The sequence below is a fragment of the Tenrec ecaudatus genome, chromosome 4 (assembly GCF_050624435.1).
Source record: "Tenrec ecaudatus isolate mTenEca1 chromosome 4, mTenEca1.hap1, whole genome shotgun sequence".
Lineage (NCBI taxonomy): Eukaryota > Metazoa > Chordata > Mammalia > Afrosoricida > Tenrecidae > Tenrec > Tenrec ecaudatus.
In genome coordinates this window covers 205,371,843-205,394,947 of record NC_134533.1, presented here as the reverse complement: position 1 = coordinate 205,394,947, position 23,105 = coordinate 205,371,843, and the positions used below count along the sequence as shown (strand labels likewise).

Below are 23,105 nucleotides of genomic sequence, written 5' to 3'. Positions count from 1 at the left end.
TCACCCTCCACTCTCCCAGCATCGCCCCTCACACCCTTGGTCCTTAAGGTATCATCCACCCTGGATTCCCTGTGCCTCCAGCCCTCATATGTACCAGTGTACAACCTCTGCCCTATCCAGTCCTGCAAGGTAGAATTCGGATATGGTAGTTGGGGGGAGGAAGCATCCAGGATCTGGGGAAAGCTGTGTTCTTCATCGGTACTACCTCGCACCCTGATTGACCCATCTCCTCTCCTAAACCCCTCTATGAGGGGATCTCCATTGGCCAACACTTGGGCCTTGGGTCTTCACTCTGCACTTCCCCCTTCATTCAATATGGTGTGTGTGTGTGTGCACACACACACACATATATACACACACATATCTTTTTTTTTTTTTTTTTGCATGATGCCTTATACCTGGTCCCTTTGGCACCTCGTGATCGTACTGTCTGGTGTGCTTCTTCCATGTGGACTTTTTTGCTTCTGAGCTAGATGACCGCTTGTTCACCTTCAAGCCTTTAAGACCCCAGACACTATCTCTTTTGATAGCCGGGCACCATCAGCTTTCTTTACCACATTTGCTTATGCACCCATTTGTCTTCAGCGATCCTATCATGGAAGTGTGCAGCCAATGATAGGATTTTTTTGTTCTTTGATGCCTGATAACTGATCCCTTCGGGACCACTCGGATCACACAGGCTGGTGTGTTCTTCCATGTGGACTTTGTTGTTTCTGAGCTAGATGGCCACTTGTTTATCTTCAAGCCTTTAAGACACCAGTCACTATCTCTTTTGATAGCCGGGCACCATCAGCTTTCTTCACCACATTTACTTTTGTTCACCCACTTTGGCTTCAGCAGTTGTGTCGGGAGAGTGAGCATCATAGAGTTCCAATTTAATAAAAGAAAGTATTCATGCATTGAGGGAGTGTTTGAGTAGAGGCCCAAGGTCCTTCCGCCACCTTAATACTTAACCTATAAATATAGACACATAGATCTATTTCCCCATCCTCCTATATATATTTGCATGTACATGTCTTTGTCTAGACCTCTATAAATGCCCTTTGACTCCTAGCTCTTTCCTCCATCTCCCTTGACTTTCCTCCTGCCCTACCACCATGTTTCGTCACCACCTGGGCTAGAGTATACCTCTTCTCTAAGCAACCTTACCCTTGATCATTTCCCACCAAGCCTGCCACTCCCCCTTTACCAGTCATCTTTCAGTCCACTCTCCGCTCGTAGTTCTGCATTCACTTTATTTATTTATTTTTTACATTTTATTAGGGGCTCATACAATTCTTATCACAATCCATACATATACATACATCAATTGTATAAAGCACATCCATACATTCCCCGCCCCAATCATTCTCAAAGCATTCGCTCTCCACTTAAGCCCTTCTGCATTCACTTTATATCTGTAATCATCTCAATAAAGAAACCACACATTTCTCCCAAAGCAGCAATTTTCAGACAGGATTCTTGCCCCATGGGAGATTGGACTGAAAATTTAAATTTTGGAAATATACAAACCTACCCTTTTTTGAGAATCAAAGACTACTGTCCATGTTCAGCATGTTGGCATGTTTTGCATGTGAGGATAGTTGTACAGGAAAGAAAGCTGTTTAAGATCTAAGCTGTTTAACCTTAGTATTTTCTAACACCCCACCTGTGCCTAATGTCTCCCTTGGCCTTCCTAGATAAGCTGCTGGGTAGTGGAGAGCTGACACTGGGTGGCCTGAGGCCTTGGTCCTCCTCTTCCACAAAAATAAGCCTTTCACCATTCCATTGCTTTTGTCTGTCAACATGGGAATCTAGGAAGCTCTGGGCTGGTTCACACAAGGATCAAGTTGTGCCCATGATGTCCCATGGCAGTGTGGCCTGAAACCTGCTGGGCAGACCTTAAAGCCAGCAACACTGAAGAAGTTTATTAATGTTGATTATCCAGTCTAACAAGTGAGCAAAGTAATAGATACCCACATGCTCACTGTCTACTTTTAGTTCCTAGCATTTTGCTGTCAAAGTGCCTCAGAGCTTGGTATGTGGGGAGAGCTGAAGACTCTTATACCCCTAGCCCCCGTGACTTTTCTTTAGCTTCAGCAACACCAATCAAAATAAAGAGCATTGCCCTGAGCACCGGGTTCTGTATGGCTAAACAGAGCTCTCATGGAATACACAGTCAATGTCAGTGTATTCTTGGAAGGTAGCCATCAAGAATTCTTGGGTCAGAGCCCAGCTAGAGATTTTTCTGAAATCGAGTTCTCTTCCTCCAGTGTGGTAGAAGAGGAGACCCGGCGGTCCCAGCAGGCTGCTCGGGATAAGCAGAGTCCCAGCCAGGCCAATGGCTGCAGCAACCACAGGCCCATCGACATCCTGGAGATGCTGAGCAGAGCCAAGGACGAGTATGAGAGAGTGAGTGCCAGAGTGCTCACAGGGCAAGCCCGCCTATGGCCTGGGAGAGACGCCCTTGGGGCCAGCAGCGGTCATTCGTTCGTAGACTCTCAGGGACAGGTTGGGGGCGGGGATTAAATCTGGATCTCCACACGCTTGATTTTCACAGGAAAAGAAGGCGCTTTTTCTCTTCCTGTACAATTCCTGGGGGGAGGATGTCGTTTGGGGGTGCTGAGTTGGCATGCCGCAGGTGGTCCAGAAAAACTTCTTGCCTCTCACTTCTGCAGTCCCTGCTAGGATGCTTAGGGTGCTTGGGAATTTGTGTGGGTGTCACCATTTACTTGTGAAAAAACTTCTGATAACTCTACCCTTTAATGCTAAAAGGAATACACACAACTTTCCTTTAACATCATTGAGATCTCAAATTAGACACTATTCTGAAATTCTGGGGTTTGGTTTTTTTTTTTCTTTCATTTCTGTTGCACTTTATAAGTTTAACCAATGACAGTCTTCCTAAAGGGAAAGCTTTGGTACCACTGCTAATGTGGTTACATATTTTTGTGACTCGTCCACTGTAGACCAAGCACACAAACAGTGATTTTTAAAGCCTCTGCCTGGGGAACGCTTCTCTCTTTCATGTGACCTGAGTACCTGAGCGTGCCATGGGTCATTGGAGGCTGCTGGAGAATCACCATTGTCACTTGTCACATCAGATGCTCTGCTCTCCATGGGTTCAGTCTTCCTCACTGAAGTCCAAGGAGTTGCACTGTTGACCTTGAGCTTAGCACAGCTCCACAGGAGCCCCTGGGCCACACAGTGTCAGTCCAGACTCCTGCGGGGATTGGTTTGTGTTTGTCAAATGAAAAAAAAAAAGTGGGGTTTTATTTTTCCTTAAAACAGTAGCATCCATTCATTTTCCAAATTTATAAGCAACAATGATGAACTATTTAAAAATTAACATATTTGAGGAAGGGGCAGGGGGATCAGTAAAAAAAAACAACATCTTTTTAAAATTACATTGAACAAAAAGAAGAGAACTCTCATTTTACCCTTAAAAATAGTCACAGCTAATATGCTGTTATCTATGCTTCCAAGTAAACAACCACATGTCTAGTGTGTATTGGTGTATGTTGGTTTCAGTAAAGCACCCCTGCAGCTATGTCTGTTGGAAGCATCCCTGATGGTACATGACCTGCATGGCCAGCAATGGCAGAGGCTGTTTGGGACCCCATTCAGCTGGAGTGTTTCATCCCTTCATCTTAGCCCATGGGAGCTCCATGTGAAATTTCATGTGTGAGAAAGAACAGTTTTTTGCACACAATATTAATAGCTATGTATTTTTCCTTTCTGAATTTACACAAACATTGGCCTGTGTTTCCCTAATTCTGTTATGAACTTAACCACCCCGCCACTGCGGGTGAGGGGCACACAGGATACAGGAGCCTGGCCACCCGGGGGCTACAGGAACCATTCCTGACTGCAACCAGCGGGGAGGGCCCTATCCTGGGACCACGCAGGCCCCCAAGACTGGGTGCAGCCCTCCACACTTGGCAGAGGAGGAAAGAGCCTCCTGGCAGATGGGGGTCCTTCAGTACCCCTTGACTCTTCATTCTCTTTTTGGGGGGAAGAACCCTCAGAATTTCTAAGAGCCCCCATTTGGGCCCCATCCCTCTTCTTGCCACACCCCAGTCCCCATTGAAATTTTAAAAAAGAACGACCGCCCCCCTCACAAAAAAAAAAAGAACTTCACCGTCCATCTTGGTAATAAGCCCTCAGAGCTAAACCTTTGTGGACAGTGTTGATTTTTTTTTCCTTAAACTGCTTGAAAGGCTGTGTACAACTATAAAACTTCATCTGATAACTTCAAATGCTTTATTATCTGTGTAGAGAAACTAATTCATAAACACGCATATGTGTATAAGAAAGATTTAGATCAAAGAGTAATTGTATATTAGGAAACAGCCCAGTCCAGATCAAGTCCATAGGTCCGATATTAGCCCATATGTCTGCTACCAGTCTATAAATTCCTCTTCAGACTCACACAACACATGCAATGATGTCGAATGCAGGAAGATCACATGCCAGTGGGTGGAAAGTCTTGTGGATCCAGCGGCCACGGGAGCATCTCAGCGCAGGCGTGGGTCTTCACGTGGCTCCTCCAGCTCCAGGGCTCTGGCTTTATCAGCGTAGCTCCATGTGGCTTGTCAACAGGAATGTCTCACAGAGAGTGTATGTCCCACCTCCAGAAAGGAAGACAAGAGTCCCCAGAATCCACAGGAGAAGGCCATGCCCACACAGAGGCTTGATTGGCTATGACCTGGTTGACAGGCTCGAATCCACCCCTTTGCTCAAGTTGACAAGAGATGATGTAACTGCCACATGATCCAAATAATAGAAGCAATCTTTTCACATGATACCCTTTTTCGTTTTTAAAGAATCAGATGGGCGACTCCGATATCTCCAGCCCTGGGCTGCAGCCGAGCACGCAGCTGTCCAATCTGGGAAGTACAGAGACTTTAGAAGAGCTGCCCCTCACGTCACAAGACCAGGTTTGTACAGCAGAGCACAACTTTGTCTCCTCCCCCCCTCCCCTGCAATGAAACACCAAGTGCAGGCTTACTTTCTGACTTACCGGTCTAGGTGCACACACAGAGAGAGCAGTATAAAGTCACTGCCCATGTGTCCCCGTCCGACCACTCCAGGTCCAGAGCGGTCTTTTTCTGGATATCGCCATCACATCTCTTGATGAACCCCTGACAACTGATGGCCTGATCAATGACTAGGTCTATTTTCACAATCAGATGAAGCCTCTAATTGGCTAGCTAAGTGTTATTTTGAAATGAGTGTGGATTTCTATGCAGTTAGGTCCCAAAGCCCCTGTGCCCACTTCCCTAATGATAGCATCCTGCAGAATGTCGTACGGAATCCTTATCGCGGTAATGTTAGCTCTCGATCCAGCGGGCACCGCTTCCTCAGGCAGGGGTGTGCACCTGCGTCTAGTCTGCAATCTGGTCCCCTGTAAGGTGTGTCCATCCACTGCCACAGTCGAGGTACAGAATAGTTTCACAAGGATCCCTCATGCCTGCCCTCGTGAACCTTCCCTGACCCCTCCTGTCTTAACCCCCGGCACCATTCATGTGTCATTCCAAGAATGCTAAGTGGATAGGCTTTAGAGCAGCGGGCCAGTCCACTGTCCCTCAGACCCACTGGAGGGCCGGAAAAAAACAACTATGGACAATGAACAAATTCATGTGCACACTGCACATATCTTATTTTGAAGTGAAAATTAAAAACACACACCTAGCGGGACGGATAAATGTCCTTGGCGGGCCGCAGTCTGAGGATGCCTGATCTAGAGTGTGTAATGACCTCCTGCACTCAGCGTGTTCCTAGAGCATCCTTCACACGACTGCTTCCGTCGGCTCTTGTTTTCCATGGTGTGGTCTTCTTTAACCGGTCAGCTCTTGGAGCTGCTCTGGACGTTGGAGTTGCGGTTTCAGTGCTCGATCCCATGGCTCGGCCGTTCCACCTTACCAACAGCCACGAGCCGGAATGTTGTTAAATCTTCATGCTCAGTTCATCCGGTGTTTTTACGCTGCTTGGATTGAAGGGCAAGTGATGGCTGTGTGGAATGGAGTTTATAAACGGGGTTTGGGGTTGGTTTTGAGCTTTGATGGCATAGCGGTTACACTTTGGTGATGGTGAACCAGCAGTCTTTCTACTCTGTAAGAGTCACAGCCTCAGAAAGCCAGAGGGTGGTTCTCCCTGCCCTGGGGGTTGCTGAGTCAGCACCGACGGCGCTGTGGGTGTGGGGTTTTGTTGTGAGTTCAGATCAGGGAGGCTGGGTTCCTTCTGGGCTGTGCTGTCAGCTCTGGGGGTTCAGTGGAGTAGTCGCTTTGGCCTTTGGAATCATGAGACGCTCCTCCTGCCTGTGCTGTAACTGACAGAGGTAAGGATCCAGGCACTGCCTGATTCACGGAGGTCCACAGAGAATTGGACCAAAGAAGGGAGAGCCATTACCTGCCATATTGAACTAAGAGCTCCCCGCAAAGCCCCTGATAGTGTGTGGAACACGGTGCAGTGGACACCCCTTCCGATGTTGTGGTGGTCCTTACCCACTCCTTCATGATTCTCTTGTTATGTGCCGTTAAAACTCCATTTCTCAGGACAAACTGATAACAATTCTTTGAGATATCTAAATGTGGATATTGTCAGAAGCCATGTGATTGGTAATATTAGCCCAGATCCATAATTCACCCCTAAGTACAGGCACTGCATTTGTGAGGCAATGCTGCCATCTATTGTTGAAAAGGAAATCAACTGCCAGACTTTAATAGCAATAAATTCCATCTCCATTTCTTTATTAAAATGTCCTCTTCAGAATCCACTCAGCATTGTGGCGGGTGCTGGTTTGTATGTATTTTGTTTGTTTTGTTTTTAATTTTTAATTAATTTATTTATTTTGTTTGTTTGTTCTTAAAGTCGTTGAAATTACTTTCCTGCTTCTGTGTCATTGAGTTTGGGTTCTTGTGTAGTCAAGAGGAGCCCTTGTAGTTACACGTTGGGCTGCTAACCACAAGGTAAGCAGTTCAAAACCACCAGCCGCTCCTCGGGAGAAAGACTGTGCTTTCTACTCTGGCAAAGAGTTACATTCACAGAAGCTCACAGGGCAGTTCCCCCTTGTCCTGTAGGGTCACTGTGAGTCAGCATCGACTCGATGGCAGAGAGTTTGGTGTAGTCGAGCGTATTACATGTCTGATAGTGCAGCGAACGACCAGGTAGAAGATCTGGCATGAACCCAATAGATTCACACAGAGATAAATAAACTCTGCTGTGGTGTGAGGAAGGGGCCAGTTAGACTTGAATCACTCCAGGCAGGCCTCGCAAGTGCTAGCAGCAGGCTCACTTCCGTGCCCGTGACAGTGTGGAGAGAGCACGTGAAGCTCCTGTGTGCTAGCAAGGGAGCCAAGGAGCAAGGTGACTTCCTAGGAGCCGCAGCCGTTCTCCCCAGCCGTGCCTGGGAGAAGGGTGAGTGAGGCCGTCGGCTTCAGAACTGCTTCCAGGGGGCTGGCCCCTCTACTCGGTCATGTAGAATCACTGCCAGTCAGGGTCAGTGGATGGCATGGAGTTTGGTGTGGGTTTTAGTGGCCCGCTAGCAGTAGGAGAAGGTTGGGAACATGGTGCTGATGTAGGTTCATTGTGTGTGTGTGCGTACACGTGCGCGGGCTCACAGGGTGACCCTGAATCAGCTCTCCATACAGATATCTTTTGTTGCACTGTTAAACTTTGAGTCACCCAGAGGTGAAGAAAGAAACCTCTTCTGTCAATATTTTTCTTTGAAATTACATATTTATCTATGTTTATAAGCACAATTACAGAAAATGTAGCAACAATACATTATTATCCCAGTATCCTTTAATCACATATCTCAGTTGTTATATTAAAGCTAAATGAAAAAACAAACTTACTGCCACTGAGTCAGTGCTGACTCACAGCACCACCTGTGGGTTTCCTGTTCACGAGAGTAGAAAATCCAGTGTTGGCCCCACAGAACTGCTGGCAGATCGCAGCCCACCGCGTAAGCCCTGCACCCCCAGGGCTGCTCCTCTGACAGCACAGGCCCCCTCTCTTGTCTGTCATGGCCTCTGATGCCCAAAGGCACTGTCAGTGACTGTTGGTAGCCTGGCAGCAGTGTTGCTAGCAGAGGCCGCGTGGAGAAATCCAGGACCTTCTTGCTTCGTTCGGAGTCAGGGCTGCACAGCCGCACCTCACTCTTCAGTCCGCGGGCAGCATTAGTTCCTGCGTGTGCTGTTGGCCTGGGGCACTTGGGCAGAGCTAGGTCTTTAATAAGAAGCTGTCCCCTCACAGGGGCCCCTGAAGTTTGGATTGTACTATCCTTGTGGATTTCGGTCCCTAGCCCAGAAGACCTGGCCTTCATCCGGGACATCCGTCTCAGCAACTTCCCGGCCCTCCTTGTTTACAGACTGTGGGCGTTCGAGAAGGGGGTTGGTGGCCCTGGTTTTCTTGAGATTGCTCTCCTTCATGGTTGTTTGATCTGTTTTTCAGTCCGCTCCGACTGGACATAAGCATCTGACAGTGGAAGAATTGTTTGGAACCTCTCAGCTCAAGGAGCCGCCCATGGCTGTGGGTCTTGATTCAGAGGACATGGAGAAGCAGCCAGGAGAAGCCTTGCAGAAGGAGCCCAGCCCGCTCATGCCCTTTCCCTTTGAACAGCCAGGAGGGGGCCCACAGACAGAAAGCCTGGGTGTGCAGGCCACTCCCCTCCACTCAATGCCACCTGAAGTCCCCGCCCCTGTGCTCATCACTCCTGCCTGCATCACGCAGGCCGTTGATAAGCACACCTCAAGCTATGTGAGCCCCCTGAGCCCTGTGCTCAGCCCCCCTCTGCCAGCAGAGACTCCTCAAGGCCAGATGACCCCCAGCTTACCTCGAAGCAGCACCAGGACACAGGCAGTGAAGACCACACCCAGACAGAGGTCTCCTCTCCTCAACCAGCCAGTCCCTGAGCTCAACCACCCCTGTCTGATTGCCAGCCAGAGTCCCTTTAGGGCCCCCCTCAGTGTGATGGGCTCGGCTGGGGCATCCCTCGCAAGCGTGGGTCTTCTCCAGAAACTCAGATTGACACCGCAGCAGGACCAAATGCAGACACAGTCACTTGGGAAAGGTGTCATGGCGCCCAGCTTTCCCCCAGCAGCTGGCCAGCTGGCCACACCTGAAAGCTTCACAGAGCCTCCTGCCAAAACTACCACAGCCAGAGTCGCCGCCACCACAGGCCCCCTGCACAGCATGGTGCTTTCTCCCTTCCAGGTACCGTCGGGCCGGGCAGGGGAGTGAACCCACAGGAGACTGGGTTTCCCCTGACACTTGGAGTTGTTTGAAAGAGACACCTCTGGGCACGTGTCGAGTGTGCCCTGCTATAGGGGGCAGTAAGAATCCCTGTAGTGAGCAACTAGATAAGCGGCGTCAGGAGCGGGGTGCTGAAGCTTCGTCCATGGGACACAGCTCTAGCTTGGGGGCGGGGCTGAAGATCATCACACAGTGGGTTTCTAAGATCTGTAAACTTACAGAGATTGTTACCAGTTGGGGTTACCCACACCATTAAGTGTTCCTGCTTCATAGTGACCCTAGATAGGTTCTTTACAGGAACACATACCCTCATTTTTTTCCCCTCAGTGGCTGGTGTGTGTGAATTGGCAAACTTGCAGGTAGCAGCTGTCCAGCATCTAACATAATCTCCAATCTTAACATTTCAACAAAGAATATCATATAGAGGAGCCATTGTAGGAATCCTTTATCATCTTAGTGGAGTCTTGTCCCCTTTCCTTTGAAACCCTGTTCAGGAGAAAGGAAAGCTAGTAGCTTGGTGACCTCAGTCCCCTGTCACTTTGGCGCTCTCCACTTAGGGCCCTATCAGCATAAGAGCAGGAGAGAGTACAGTGCAGCAGATGGGAATCACCCCCTGATGTGCACCTGCCTCCACTCTCCCAGTAGCTGCAGGTGTGGCCTGCAGTCTGGAAGGTTTCAGGGGAGCCGGGCAGAATGCTGTCCTCTCCAGACTGGCCTCCACACCTGCTCCTTGCTCTGCTTGCTCCGCTGGGAGCTGTCCTGCACATAGGCGTCCATGCGCCGGCAGCACAACTGTTAGGCTGGGCCTGATGTGTGTGCTCTGCAACAAGCCTTTCCCCTGTGAGCAAGGACCACAGTTTACGTCCCCTCACCCAGATTCTGGTCAGAATCTCCTATCTATGCAAGACTGAGCCACAGATGCCTGCCTAGGCACTCCCAGCTTTGGAAGAGCGACGGATTTCTCCGCTCTTTGCCTGTGTAGCAGGCCGCAAGATTCCCGTGCAGGCCCTTTCGTGGCACTGAGGGTGGGAGGCTCTTCCGTCGCTCTCCCAGCAGCAACTGGACACTGCCTGGCTGCCCTGTGCCGCCCCGCTCATCTTCCCTTTTTATGCCTTGCAGTCTGTGCAGCAAAGCCAGGACGCGGATGTGTTTGCGCAGCCGAAGGGCCTACCCGGTGCCATCCCGGTAAGCATTATTTCTGAAGAGCCCATTAGGGGTTTCTAAGGGCTGTCTAGGAGTGTGGAATAAAAGGTCTCATTAGCCTGCCTATGCCTGCCTCAGCTACCCCATCCTGGAGCCGGCACCTCTGTGGGAAAGATTTCTGTGTGTGTGTGCGTGCGTGTGTCTTCCTTCTCCTGAGTCTGAGGACTAAGCCAGCTTTGAGCTTGTCTATTATTTGCCCTTTCCCTGTGGCTTGTCCTGGTGTTGCGATAAAAACCAGCATAGGTAGTGGAGGTAACATGAGGGCACTCTGAGATGATGAGCGAGAGCCCAATGCCTCTTGGGGGCGGAGGAGGGCGGGTGTCACGCTAGCTCACGCCAAGCCTCCAGGGCAGAACAGGACTGCTATGGGCTTTCCACAGCTGGAGACCCGCTAGGGCAGAAAGCCTGTCTTTCTCTGCGAGAATCCAGTGGGTTCATACTGCTGACCTGAGGTTGGCAGCCTCACCTGTCACCCACTTGGTCCCCAGGGAAGTGACACATCGTGACTGAGGGGTGTACGTGTTTCAAGAAATCCTAGGAGGAGCCCCAAACAGAGAGAAAGTACAATGGGTTCAGTATGTTGACACTATCAAAGTTATCAAAGACAAAACTTCTTGAAAATGAAATTAATATCTCCCTTTTCCCCCATTGAGATGGGCTTGTAGGTTAATTACCGCTAATAACCAGAAAAACAGTAAACTGTACTAGTCAGGATGTTCAGTAACTCTCAGACCTGATGGCACACCGCGTAGACTGGCCTTCCTTGGGACTTGGCTTGATTCCCCTAGCTGCCCTAGGTGTTGTGATCCTAGCGCTGGACTGTTCCTTCTCCAGCATAGCAGAGCGCACAGCCAGCTGTTAGAACACTCAGATTCCATATCCTCTCCCTGAAGCCAGGAGTTAGCATTTGACTCTTCTTCAGTCTCACACTGCCGCATCCCCACGGCCTTCCCTCTGCAGGTTGCAGGCACCCCGGCCACGACAACACCTTCTGTCCTGCTGTCCCCAAGTGCTTTCCAGCAGGTCACTGCAAGGTCCACGGAGCTTGAGAGGACAGCCAGCTCCCCTTCTCCTCTGACCGTGGGGACGTCAGAACATCAGAGAAAACCTCCCGTGATGCTCAGCAAGGCTCAGCTCCAGGACACGCTGATACACCTCATCAAGGTGTGTGGGTGTCAAAGCAACCCTGTGATGTGGGAGACTCTCCATAACGAATCAATTCATAAAGTCAGTGCAAAAGGTTAGCCGGGCGTAGTGCTGCCCCGTCCTATACACTGCCGATGGGAAGAGAGCCGGGAGGAAGTCGCTGAGGTGGTCTTCAGGCATTGATTGTCCCTGGGCGGGGGGATTACTTGGGCAGCTACACAGGTCTTTGCTGAGCTTTTCCCAAGTGGGGAGTAAGCTGTGATCCATAAAGGTGACGTGGGGGTTCTCGCTGTCTCTTGCAGAACGACTCCAGCTTCCTCAGTACGCTTCACGAAGTCTACCTGCAGGTCGTGACCAAGGACAAAGACAACCTCAGCCTATGACTGGAGCTGAGGAAGCCTTCAGGCCACAGCTCCCCCTCACACACAGGCTTCATCACGGGAACATCTGCGCAGAGCATCGAGTTTTCTGAATCCCGACATTGAGCCTAGCAGAAAGAGACTCATTCCCTAAGAATGTTTTCCAAGGGACGTTCCCAGTGATCGTGGAGGTTTCACTGGGAAGCATCACCAGCAGGAAAAAACCGGGCCACTGGATCACGCTCAGCGGGTGCTTCCTCCTCGGTGATGGAGCCCGGGAGCCTGCCTGGCAGCTGGCTCTCCTTTCCCAGGACGTCACCAGCCCTGCAGCTCTCTGAGTTCAGCCCCCCTGCACTCTTGCCCTGGCAGCACCACTCCCTGGAGCGGACAGGGAAGCTCTGTGCAGAGTAGGAGTCAGCCAGCCACGCCTGCAAAAGCTTTGAATTTTAAGGATCAGAGATTTTAAGTTGGAAAATTAGGACTTGATTTGTTTAAATGAAGTCTATTTTATATAAATGCCCCATTTGGGCCTTAAAAGTTCTGTGATTTCTCAAATGTGTTTGATTACCAGTGTCCTCTGTCCTGCCGTACCATAGGTCCCCCTCACCACAGCACTGTGTGAACAGGGCCAGGCAGGCAACGGGCCCCCCCTCTGCACCAGGGATGCTGGGTTAAAACAGCCCAAACACCACCCGGCCTCCCTCGTGTTGAGATCAACGCTCCAGGGATTGTGTGTGGAGCAGAGCCTTCCTTCCCTTCCCGTCTTGACGCAGTATGTCCCTGTGGATGGTTCTCCTTCACACATTGACGGAAGTACCAGTGGACCAGTTCGACACAGCCGTTCTGGTTCCAGTCCTCGTGTATCGAGATGAGCTTTAAAAGCTATGCAGAAAAAGGAATTGGTATTGACACTGCCCTTACTTCATTGTAGAATAAGGAATTGTGACATTCAGAATCTTCCCAATGTATTCCTAGGCCATGAGTATCTTTCTGGCCCCAAGTGTGACAACATGGAAAGATGCTTCTTTATGCTGCTATTAATCTGCCATGATTTCTATGTGTTCTGTTATGGCATGTGACGGTGATGAGGGATATTTTCATGTAGAGTTTGACTTGTTTCAGCAGTAGTGATTTTAAACTACCCCCTGAATGGAAGTCTCCTCGTTCCTACAACGCAAGTCATTTTGAGTCTTCAGTCAATGACGATGCACTGCTGACTTTTCTGAGCACTATGTAAGGATGGGGTAAATGAACGCCCGCTTGGCCCAGCCAGCACACGGCAGCATTTCACTGGGGATGAATGACGCTGGCAGGGCGATGGTTCCTTGGGGGCAGTCAGTGAAGCTTTAATGGTAACTCAATCATAAGTCTATAGATTTTCTTAGCTGAAATTTTTTTTAATTTACTTGTGAATTACTACTTAGTTTGCTTTCTTGGGGTTGTTGTTTGTGTTTTGTTTTGTTTTTTTAACATTAAGAATACTTCAGCTGGTTTTTGTTAACCTGGACATGCTTCCTGAATGTTTAGGACTGTCTAGCTAGTTATATATGTGAACTCTACAGAATTCAGGGAAGCTCTTAAGTTCTCGTGCTCAATTAGGAATTGTTAGTTTGTAAAGACAGCAGATCAACTCTGCAACCAAAAACGAGGTGTTTGCGAGTCATCCAGGAGAGGGGGAGTGCTGCCGCCACCAGGAGACTGGGGGACGGGGAGGGGGTTGGGGGTGTCCAGGGAGCCACATGACTATTCTATAGGTGAACAGTCTACGCCTCAGCTAGTCTCCATGGGCTTTGTAAACAGGAGAGCCGAGGGGTTCTGGTTGGTAATGGACATCTTTGAGCATATGTTATGCTACGAAAGAGTTAAGAGAAAGATCTTAATCTCTGCAGATGTGTTCAATTTCAGCCTTTGATCTGGGCAATGGATGTGCTGGGAGGTGGGGGGCAGTCAGGAGGGTTATGGTAGGTCCCCTCAGGGTGGCACCACTCTATTCAGGGCCCAAGTCACACAGACTAAAAATTCCTGAATTTATATATTTGAAGCTTCTGAAATGTAGAAGCCAAGCCTGAGCCGTTGAAATTCGAGGGCCCTGGCGGGAGTCACAGTGCAGTTGCTTGATTGAGTCGAGCAGACCGGACACCCACAAGGAGATGCTTCGCACTGGGCTCTCTGTGTCCAGGCCGCTGTGTGCCCAGCCCAGGGCTGGTCGGGGGCTCCGGAGAGGAGCCTTTCAGAGCTTGGCGAGGTGGGTTGGCTGTCACTGTGGGGCGGCTGCTGTGTGAACAGACTCGCGCAGCCTCCCAAAGAGCTGTATTCCTTTGAGGCAGAAGGTCGTGCTCCTGTGTGTGTGTGTGCCGCGAGCTTTGAGCTGCAAGGGTCGGCCTGGCTGACTCTGAATCCTGCATTTCCAAAGGGCTGTCCTGGTCAGGAGAAGCATCTCTTGCTATCTAGCTGACAGTGCAGTATTGTTCAACGCCCACGCTGGCTTGGCTCCTGTTGGCCAGAGGACGCACGGGCTTCATTTAGGAAATGACCCCACGGGTGTTACACATCGAGCACTTGTTCTTCTGGCTTGTTATTCAGCATCCTAAGCCCCGTCGAGGCCAGTATGAGGTAAACCACCTCACACCACACCGTTAGAACGCCTCCGCAAAGAAGGCCGCCTGAGATGCCCTCGACATGCCGCATGCATGACCATGCGTACCTAACTGCTTACACGCACGATCCCTCACTGCCCTGTACTTTTGGCCCGGATCAGCGCAGCTGAGTGCATTACCGACCTACCCGCCTACCTGGGGTTTTCTGTCGTGTTCAGAATACCTCCCGTAAGTGATCGTGGCTCCCACCCCCCGGAGTTGTCAGGAGTCCAGACTCGGGCTCGTAGAAGAGGGAGACTGCCTGCACGGGGCCTGTCCAGGAGCTGTTCCTGAACGGGTTTTCTCTTTAACTCCTGAATTAAAGACGCCGAGATGGCAGTATCCTCCCCGCAGATGGAGGGTGGGGGGGGAGTGTGGCCACTCAAGCCCGTGGTTGTGTTCCTGCCCTGGCCTTGAGGCACCTCCCGACCTGCAGCTTCCCAGAGCCCCTGCTCCCTGAAATGGGGGGACAAGCTCTGACGTGACAGCAAGAGTTTGTTCTGTGAGTCCAATTTGCATCATTAACATTTTTAATGTTATGGATTTTATACCACCTGTGTATGTTTGCAAATATTAAGTTATTACATGTTTTAAAATGAGCATTTTTCATTCTAAATTTTCTATGTTTGCAAATATATTTTTTAAATAAAATTTCAAAACCAAGATTTAGCACCTACCAAGTTTTAACTGTTTTTATTCAATTGGGGAAGTAAACTTCTAAATAATCTGCTACATTTTTCCAGAGCTCATACTGGTAATGGGTGGAAGGAAGTGGGGTAAGGGAATAGACTCAACAGGGAGGTTCGCCTCGATCCATCACCAGCCCAGCTCCAGCCCCTGGACCACAGACCACACCAAGCCCAGGTCTGAAGGCCCTGAGTGTTGGTGCCCAGCAGATGAGCCCTTCCTCTCAGGCAGCTAAACACCAAGGGCTCACCCCGCACAGGTAAACATGAGGGGTTTCATTCACATCCCTTACTGCTACCACAATCACAAGGGCATTTCCAATCCCGGGCAGAAACATTTGTCCTGGTCCTGTCCCAAATGTGCTCGCCACTCGTGTGTGCCCCAGGAGGCCTTGTTGACAGGAGCCAAAGGGAAGCTTAGTGGCTACTATCAACCAGCCCAAGGTGGAGCTCCTACCTCAGCCTCTCAGAGATGCAGGCCCTGATGGAGATGATGATTTGATGACAGCCTGCCTAGGACACAGGAGTGAGGCTTCCCTGGAAGCCCAAAACAGCAGCGGCAGGACACAAGCCCCCTGTTGCCCCAAAGCACAGACCCTTGGTAACTTTAATGGAAAGCTGCTTTTTTTTTATCAGGGGCTCTTACATCTCTTATCAAAATCCATACATATATCCAGTGTGTCAAGCACCTTTTGCACATATGCCGCCGTCATCATTTCAAAGCGTTATCTGCTCACTTGAGCCCCTGATGGAAAGCTTCCTTTTTGAAAGCAAGTTTTTACACTTGGTTCTAATAACCCAACTTGCTGTGATGCTCACCTTCCCTGACCTGATCGCTGAAGACAAGATGGGTACAAAAGCAAATGTGAAGAATGCTGATGGTACCAGCTATCACAAGATACCGCACATGGGGTCTTAAAGGCTTGAGGATAAACAAGTGGCCATCTAGCTGAGAAGCAACAAAGCCCACATGGAAGAAGAACACCCACATGAGGTGCAGATGGGATCACACATCAGGCATCAATATTCCAGAGCAAAAAAAATTCAACATGAATGGGGGGAGGGGCGGAGTGGAGACCCAAAGCCCTTCTGTAGACAATTGGACAGCCCCTCACAGAAGGGTCACAAAGAGACAAGCCAGTCAGGATGCAGTATAGCACTGAGGAAACACAAGTTTCCTCTAGTTCTTTAATGCTTCCTCCCCTCCCCACCCCCATTATCATGACCCCAATTCTACCTAACTAATCCAGCGAGACCAGACCATGTACACTGGTACAGATAAGAGCTGGAAACACAGGGACTCCAGGACAGACAAACCACTTAGGACCAATAATGAGAGTAGTGATATCAGGAGGGGAAGGGAAGGTGGGGGTAGAAAGGAAACTGATCACAATTATCTACATATACCCCCTCCCAAGGGGGCTGGACAGCAGAAGTGGGTGAAGGGAGACATCTGTCATTGTAAAACATGAAAGTCAAAATTATAAATTATCAAGAGTTATTGAGGGAGGGAGGGGGTTAAAATGAGCCGATACCAGGAGCTCAAGTAGAAAGAAAATGTTTTGAGAATGATGATGGCAACAAATGTGCTTGACACAATGGATGGATGGAAGGAATGTGATAAGAGCTGTTGGAGCCCCCACTAAAATGATTGTTTTAAAAAGATTCACAGCTTTAAGCCCTGTGTAGAGGGTCACTGTGAGTTGAGGTCACCTCAGGGACAGTGGGAGCGATGGACTCGTTTCTTTTTGGGTCTCCATTTTCTTTTGCTCCACATGAACAGAGTTCCACCTCAGATGGCCACTTACAGGCTTCTTTTTTATTTTAAAACCATTTTATTTGGGACTTATACAGCTCTTATCATAATCCATACATGCATCCATTGTGTCAAGAACGCCTTTACATTCATTGTCATCATCATTCTCAGAACATTTTCTTTCTACTTGAACCCTTAGTATCAGCTCATTTTCCCCTCCCTCCTCCCACCCCTTTCTTCACAATCCCTTGATAATTTAAAAATTATTTTTGCATGTCTTACACTGACCAATGTCTCCCTTCATCCACTTTTCTGTTGTCCATCCCCCCTGGGAGGGGGTATATGTAGATCATTGTGATCTGTTTCCCCTACCTTCCCCTTCCCTTCCTGGTATTTCTACTCTCATTATTGGTCCTGAGGGGTTTATCTGTCCTGGATTCCCTGTTTCCAGCCCTTATCTGTGCCAGTGTATATGCTCTGGTCTAGCAGGAGTTGTAAGGTAGAATTGGGTTCAAGATAGCAGGGGAGTGGGGAGGAGGAAGCATTTAAGAACTAGAGGAAAGTTGTATGTTGCGCTGGTGCTATACCACAGGCTTCTTCCAGACCCGACACTGTTCACCAAGCTAGGATGCAGAACATGATCTTTGTGGCTAAGTTACGCCAATTGACTAGGCTATTCCCTGAGACTGGACCCCAGCCTTTGACCCAATGAGCCAACCCATGAGTTCTTTGGGTCCATATGCTTTTTCTAGTGTTTGGTTGCACATGTGACTGCTGCTTGTCAACAGCTGGAGTGAACCTTTTCTCCCAGCATTTCCTCCATCATGACCTAGGAGAAACCAGGGAACCAGGTTCTTCAGAACTAAGGTGAACAGGTCCTGGTACAAGATGGAGAGTCTTCTTTAAAGTGAGGCGGATAGGGTGTCTGTTGGGTCTGTCCTAGTTGTCACCTATTCATGGTCTCCGGATAAAGAGAGTGTGAGAGGGATTGCTGAGGTTTCGGAGAACTGTCAGAAGGCATCTCCGGCTCTCCTGGAGAAGCTGGAGCCTAGGCGCCTTGTCTCAGTAGGTGAGCGGGGCCTGCCTCCCGGTGAAGCCCAGTGCTTGGAAGGCAGGAAGCGGCAGCTGCAAGAACCAGCCCTGAAGCCCATGAGCGTCTCAGACAGCGTCTCAGACAGCGCAAAACGGATCATCTTCGTGAGAAGTGAGGAGCCTAGCAGGGGCAGAGAACGCGCTCGTTGACTGAGTTTGCTAACTGCAGCTTGGTCCCAGGAGATGGGCGTCACGCAGCCGACAAGGTGCTCCCGTTCACTGGGCTGTGCCAGCTGCGGAGGAGCCCCGGGAGCGCGCGTTCTCGGGCTCGCCGGGAACATCAGCCAAAGCCAGCGCTTCTTACAGAAAGCAGAGAGGCTGCCGGGTCCGGCTGATGGCGTTCACCAACGTGTGTTCCTGGTGAGTTTGGGTTCGTTCCACGTCACCGGCACTCGCAGGGGACTCTGTTCGTGGATTGGGGGGACAGGCCGCCCCTGTCCTGCAGGGTCACCACGAGCGGGCATCGGCCGATGGCAGGGGGTTGGTTTTCGTGTTTGGGGATGTTTTCAAATGTGCTTTCCTTGCATCTTCGGACTTTCCTTAATCAGCTCAGGGAGGCTGGCGCAAACCCGCTCTGACGCATGCGCGGCGCTGACTTCCGGTCGCGCCGGAAGGGGCGGTGCCGGGCCCGGTCAGCTCCTGGTAGTCCGGCTGGTGACGAGGGGCCTCGAGGCGAGGCCCAGCACCTGGATGCTCGGCCGATTCAGTGGAGCCTCTTGGAGGGTGGCCCCACGCCCCGACCTCAGACACAGGTGCAAAACATGAGCCCTTCGATGTGGTACTCTGCCACTTTATTCCTTCTAACGCTGTGTCTCTGCCCCCAGGACAGTAGTCTTTCTCCCCAAAACACTGAAGACACCCCCCACCCTCCACCCCCGTCTGCTGGCATCGAGGGCCCTCCCACTCTCTCTTGACTTGGTCCTGCAGACAAAAGACGGGGCGCTGGAACCCGTGTGCGAGCAATCGTCCTTGTTCGCCATGTACAACAGGGGACTCATCCCAACAGGCACCTCACCCTCTTTTTCTTCTTTTAGCAGTTCTATTGGCACGTAATTTACATGTTATACAATTCAGTCATTCAGTCATATCAAGGAAAACTGTACAATCATCACCACATTGCTTCTAGTGGATACCCCACACGGCATAGTTAAATTGCCTTTAAAATTAGCTGTTCAATAACAATCGTTCTCATGCTCCCTCCCCCCGCCAGCCTTCATTATTTAGTCCCAAAATCTCCTTTCCCTCCCTGTCACCCACCCATTTGCCCTGTATCCCATTGTATCCATTACCATTCTACAACCATTGTTTTGTAAGGACCCCTTTACTATTATGACCTGGAGTTCAAAGAGAATGCAATCATCAGGGATTGAATTCTGTCCTTCAGAAGTGTGTCCTCGAGTTGACCAGGCCATGACTATCATGCTCTGGCAGCTCTGGGATGCTGTGACTCGGCAGTTAGGAGATGATCCTTCATAGTATGATCTGATATGATAAGCCAATCTCTGTAATAAATGGACTAGTGAAAACTATATAAGTAGCAGAGCAATATTGTCTGGTATAGTGCCGGAAGACGCACCCTTCAAGTTGGAAAGTGCTGGAAATATGTCTGGGGAAGGGCCAGCTTTCGAAGTGGAAGTGGCCTTTTTTTTTTTTTTAAGATTTTATAGTTTATTAATTCTCTGGTGAAAATTCCACATAACCAGTGCAGATCAAGTCACTGTAGATGCTTCATTCTTTCTGTTAGCCAATCTCCAGCTCACTTTTTGCCAGCACCCACGCTGGCCTTCGCAGTCCCCTGACTCTCTTCAGTCTGCTCTTGCGCTCCTTGCGTTGCTTCCTGGAGGTCTTTTTCTTCTCATACAGACCATGTCTTGCAAGTCTGTGTTTAGGTTCATTTTTCTTTGCATCATCCAAAGAATCGTAAATCATGCCGAAGCCAGTAGTCTTGCCACCACCAAAATGGTTCTAAATCCAAATACAAAAATGACATCTGGTGTGGTCTTGTACATTTTGGCTAGTTTTTCACGAATTTCTGTCTTAGGTACTGTTGCTTTTCCAGGGTGAAGGACATCAATGACCATTTGTTTTTGCTGAAGTAGTCGGTTGGTCATGAACTTCCTGGTTCGGATGGTTACCGTGTCATTCATGATGGCACAGAACGCTCAGACAGCCAGAGACGGGGAAAAAAAAGTGGAAGTGGCCTTAATGACGTGGATGGAGCTAGGCTTTCTCACAACCCACAGCCATTGAGTCGATTCCGACTCATGGTCACCCTGTGGGAGAGGGGAGAGCTGCCCTGTTGGCTCTGAGACTGCAGCTCTGTGGGAGTAGGAAGCCTCATCCTCCAGAGATCAGCTGGTGGCTTCAAACTGCCGCAGGTAGTAGCTCAGGGTGTAATCCTAGACAACCAGGATTCAGAGTAAGGCTTCAGGCACCCGTAAGGTAATTTTGTCCACTAAAAGAAATAAAAGGGCAAAGGCACAAAATAGTTTGAGTTTTATCTCAGAGCTCCCAGGCAAGGTTCATGGTCCCTAGGTGGAGCCTGAGAAGTCTCACTGTCCAGGCGAGAGAAGAGTTTTATAGCCTGGGTCTTGGGGAGGGAGTAGTTGGGAATTTTCCATAGCAATTTGGCTGGCTGCAGAGCCGGGACTAAGCAACAATGTTCAATGTTATCTGCAATGGTTAGCCTCCTGCATCTGGGTTTGGAAGGTCACCGAAGGGGAGGGGGAGGCTTGGTGGTTTCTCACAGCATCCTTGGGGTATTTTTATATCCCAGGGTATTTTCCACTTGCTTGCCCCAGCAACTCCCGTTTCTGCCCAACAGCACTGTCAGTTGCTGATGTGGCAGGACTCAAAATAAGAAGACATATTTGCAAACACCTACTAGTAATAAGTCTGATTATGAATTTAGGAAAATTATAATTCATCAGAAATGAAATGGGCCACATAAAGTTCATTATTCTAGCCATTATAGAACTGATAAGAGCAGGTATTAGCTATTGTGAATTGGACAGCCAGATGATCTATATAATGAGAATGACACGATGAAGAAAAAAATTGGTTCTCCATTGTCAAAAAGAACATTTCAGTGTGGTGGAAACCACAGGGAAGAGGTTATGAAAAACTTCTAAGCCATAACTGAACGCCATACGTGATGATTCTCTGGGCCTAGGGAATCAGCAGATGGGAGGGGCTGTTGGCATTACAGTGTCTTGCATCCCGCCCTGGTGAGTAGTGGGTGAGGTCGTATCAGCTCATCAGCAACCACCTGAGGCGCAACCATGGGCAGCTTCCTGCCCAGAGAAGAGAAGAGTGACAAAAATCAAACTACATGTAAACCTTCCAGTGGCCTGATGGATCATGCAAACACACACTCCACAATGCTGGGACCAGAAGACTAGATGGTGCCCATCTAGCACCACCAACTGTTTTGAGAAGGATCTCATCAGAAGGTCCTGGGTAGAGCGGGAGAGCCATGTGGAACAACACTCAAAATCATCAAAGAGATCATGCGTACTGGTCAGAGAGAAACTGGCGGGCCTTCAAAGACAATGGCCTTTAGTCATCCTTCAGTTCTGAAACGGCATTCACTCCTGTGTTAGAATAATCAACCATTGATGATCAAAAAGGCAACATTTTCCCAAGGACAAAGTTCTGAGGATTGGAAAAGAAGGAAGGCGGTAAACAGGAAACCCAGGGAGGAGACAGAGAGGTGATGGTCTATGGAGGACTTTGCAAGGGATGACTGGAACCAAACTGTGCATAAAGGGTTTGATGTGGAACTATGACCTCTGTAAACACCTCATTCACAAATGACAGACAAACCCTTATGTTAAAACAAAGGAAAAACATTTCAAGGAAATGTGGGGAGAGGTCAAGTCAATGACTAACTAGGACCTACTGAGAATCAGACACATGTCCATCAAAAGTGAAAAACCACACAATAAAAAAGGGGCTAGTCTCTGAAATCTGAAGAATACTGCAAGACCTCAATAAGAAAAAAAATACAACTAAAAAGTGTACAAAGGACATGAACAGACAGTTCACCAAAAATGACATCCAAAGGACTAACACATTTTTGAAAAAACGCTCACAATTATTAGCCATCAGAGAGATCAAATCAAAACAATGAAGAGACCCCACCTTACACAGCAAGCACAGCCCAATTCAAAAGAACAGAACACAACAAATAGTGGAGGGATGAGGGTGCTCTACACTGCGGGTGGACCTGCAAATATGTGCAACCACTGTGGGAAGTGACATGGCCGCAACCCTGACTGGAAATAGGAACGCCAAATAAATAGGCTTGTCCTAAACAAGCGGCCATCTAGCAGGGAAGCAACAAAACCCACAAGAAAGAAGTACACCTCAGCCTATGTGATCATGAGGTGTCGGCGGGAAGAGGGATCAGAAGTTCAAAAACAGGCATCTAAACCAATGTGAAGGGGCATATTGTGGATGTAGTGGAGACCCCAAACCCACCGTAAGATCATTGAACAGTCCCTCACCCAAGGGCCACATGGAAAGGATGAAAAATCCAGGGTCTGGCACTGATGAACCACATAACTATCCTATAGTTCTCTGATATTTCCTCCCCTTACTATCATGGTTTATATTTGTCTTACCTCATTAATTGTGTTAGATTTACATATGTTCATGTGTATATTTAAGATCAGTACATGAAAATCTAGATAGAGAGCCCTTCAGAAAAAGTAACAGAAATAATGGTTCCCTTAGGGTGTGGGCAGGGGGGATGGGGAGCTGATAGCATTGGTGATTATATAACCTCACACGATGGGATTGAACAGAATTGTATATGAATGGATATATTGGATTGTGTAAGATATGGCCCAAAAAAAACTATCATAGGAAAAAGGAGGGAAAACAAGAAAGGAAAGGGGTGCCTGTGGGGTATGGTAGGGGAGGGAGGGGACATAGGGGAGGTGATAGCAAGGAGTTCAAGAGGAAAGAGAATGTTCTGAAACGGATT

At 49.1% G+C, this 23,105-nt stretch overlaps 1 protein-coding gene and 1 pseudogene across 3 annotated transcripts in view; one reads left to right on the top strand and one right to left on the bottom strand.

Annotated features, from left to right (window-relative positions):
• Positions 1–13,656, top strand: part of DCP1A (decapping mRNA 1A) — a 36,144-nt gene extending 22,488 nt beyond the window's left edge. For 2 of the 3 annotated variants that reach the window (XM_075547524.1, XM_075547523.1), the window contains 6 exons: positions 2,253–2,391; positions 4,806–4,919; positions 8,437–9,198; positions 10,357–10,422; positions 11,401–11,680; positions 11,889–13,656. In XM_075547524.1, coding sequence (XP_075403639.1) covers positions 2,253–2,391; positions 4,806–4,919; positions 8,437–9,198; positions 10,357–10,422; positions 11,401–11,680; positions 11,889–12,058 — 1,531 coding nt within the window. In that variant the 3' untranslated portion in view covers positions 12,059–13,656. The remainder of the gene's footprint in view (positions 1–2,252; positions 2,392–4,805; positions 4,920–8,436; positions 9,199–10,356; positions 10,423–11,400; positions 11,681–11,888) is intronic. The other variant, XM_075547525.1, reaches the window with a different exon arrangement.
• A 6,100-nt stretch (positions 13,657–19,756) lies between these two features.
• Positions 19,757–20,410, bottom strand: LOC142447312 (small ribosomal subunit protein eS24 pseudogene; annotated as a pseudogene).
• Between the last annotated feature and the right edge of the window lie 2,695 nt (positions 20,411–23,105).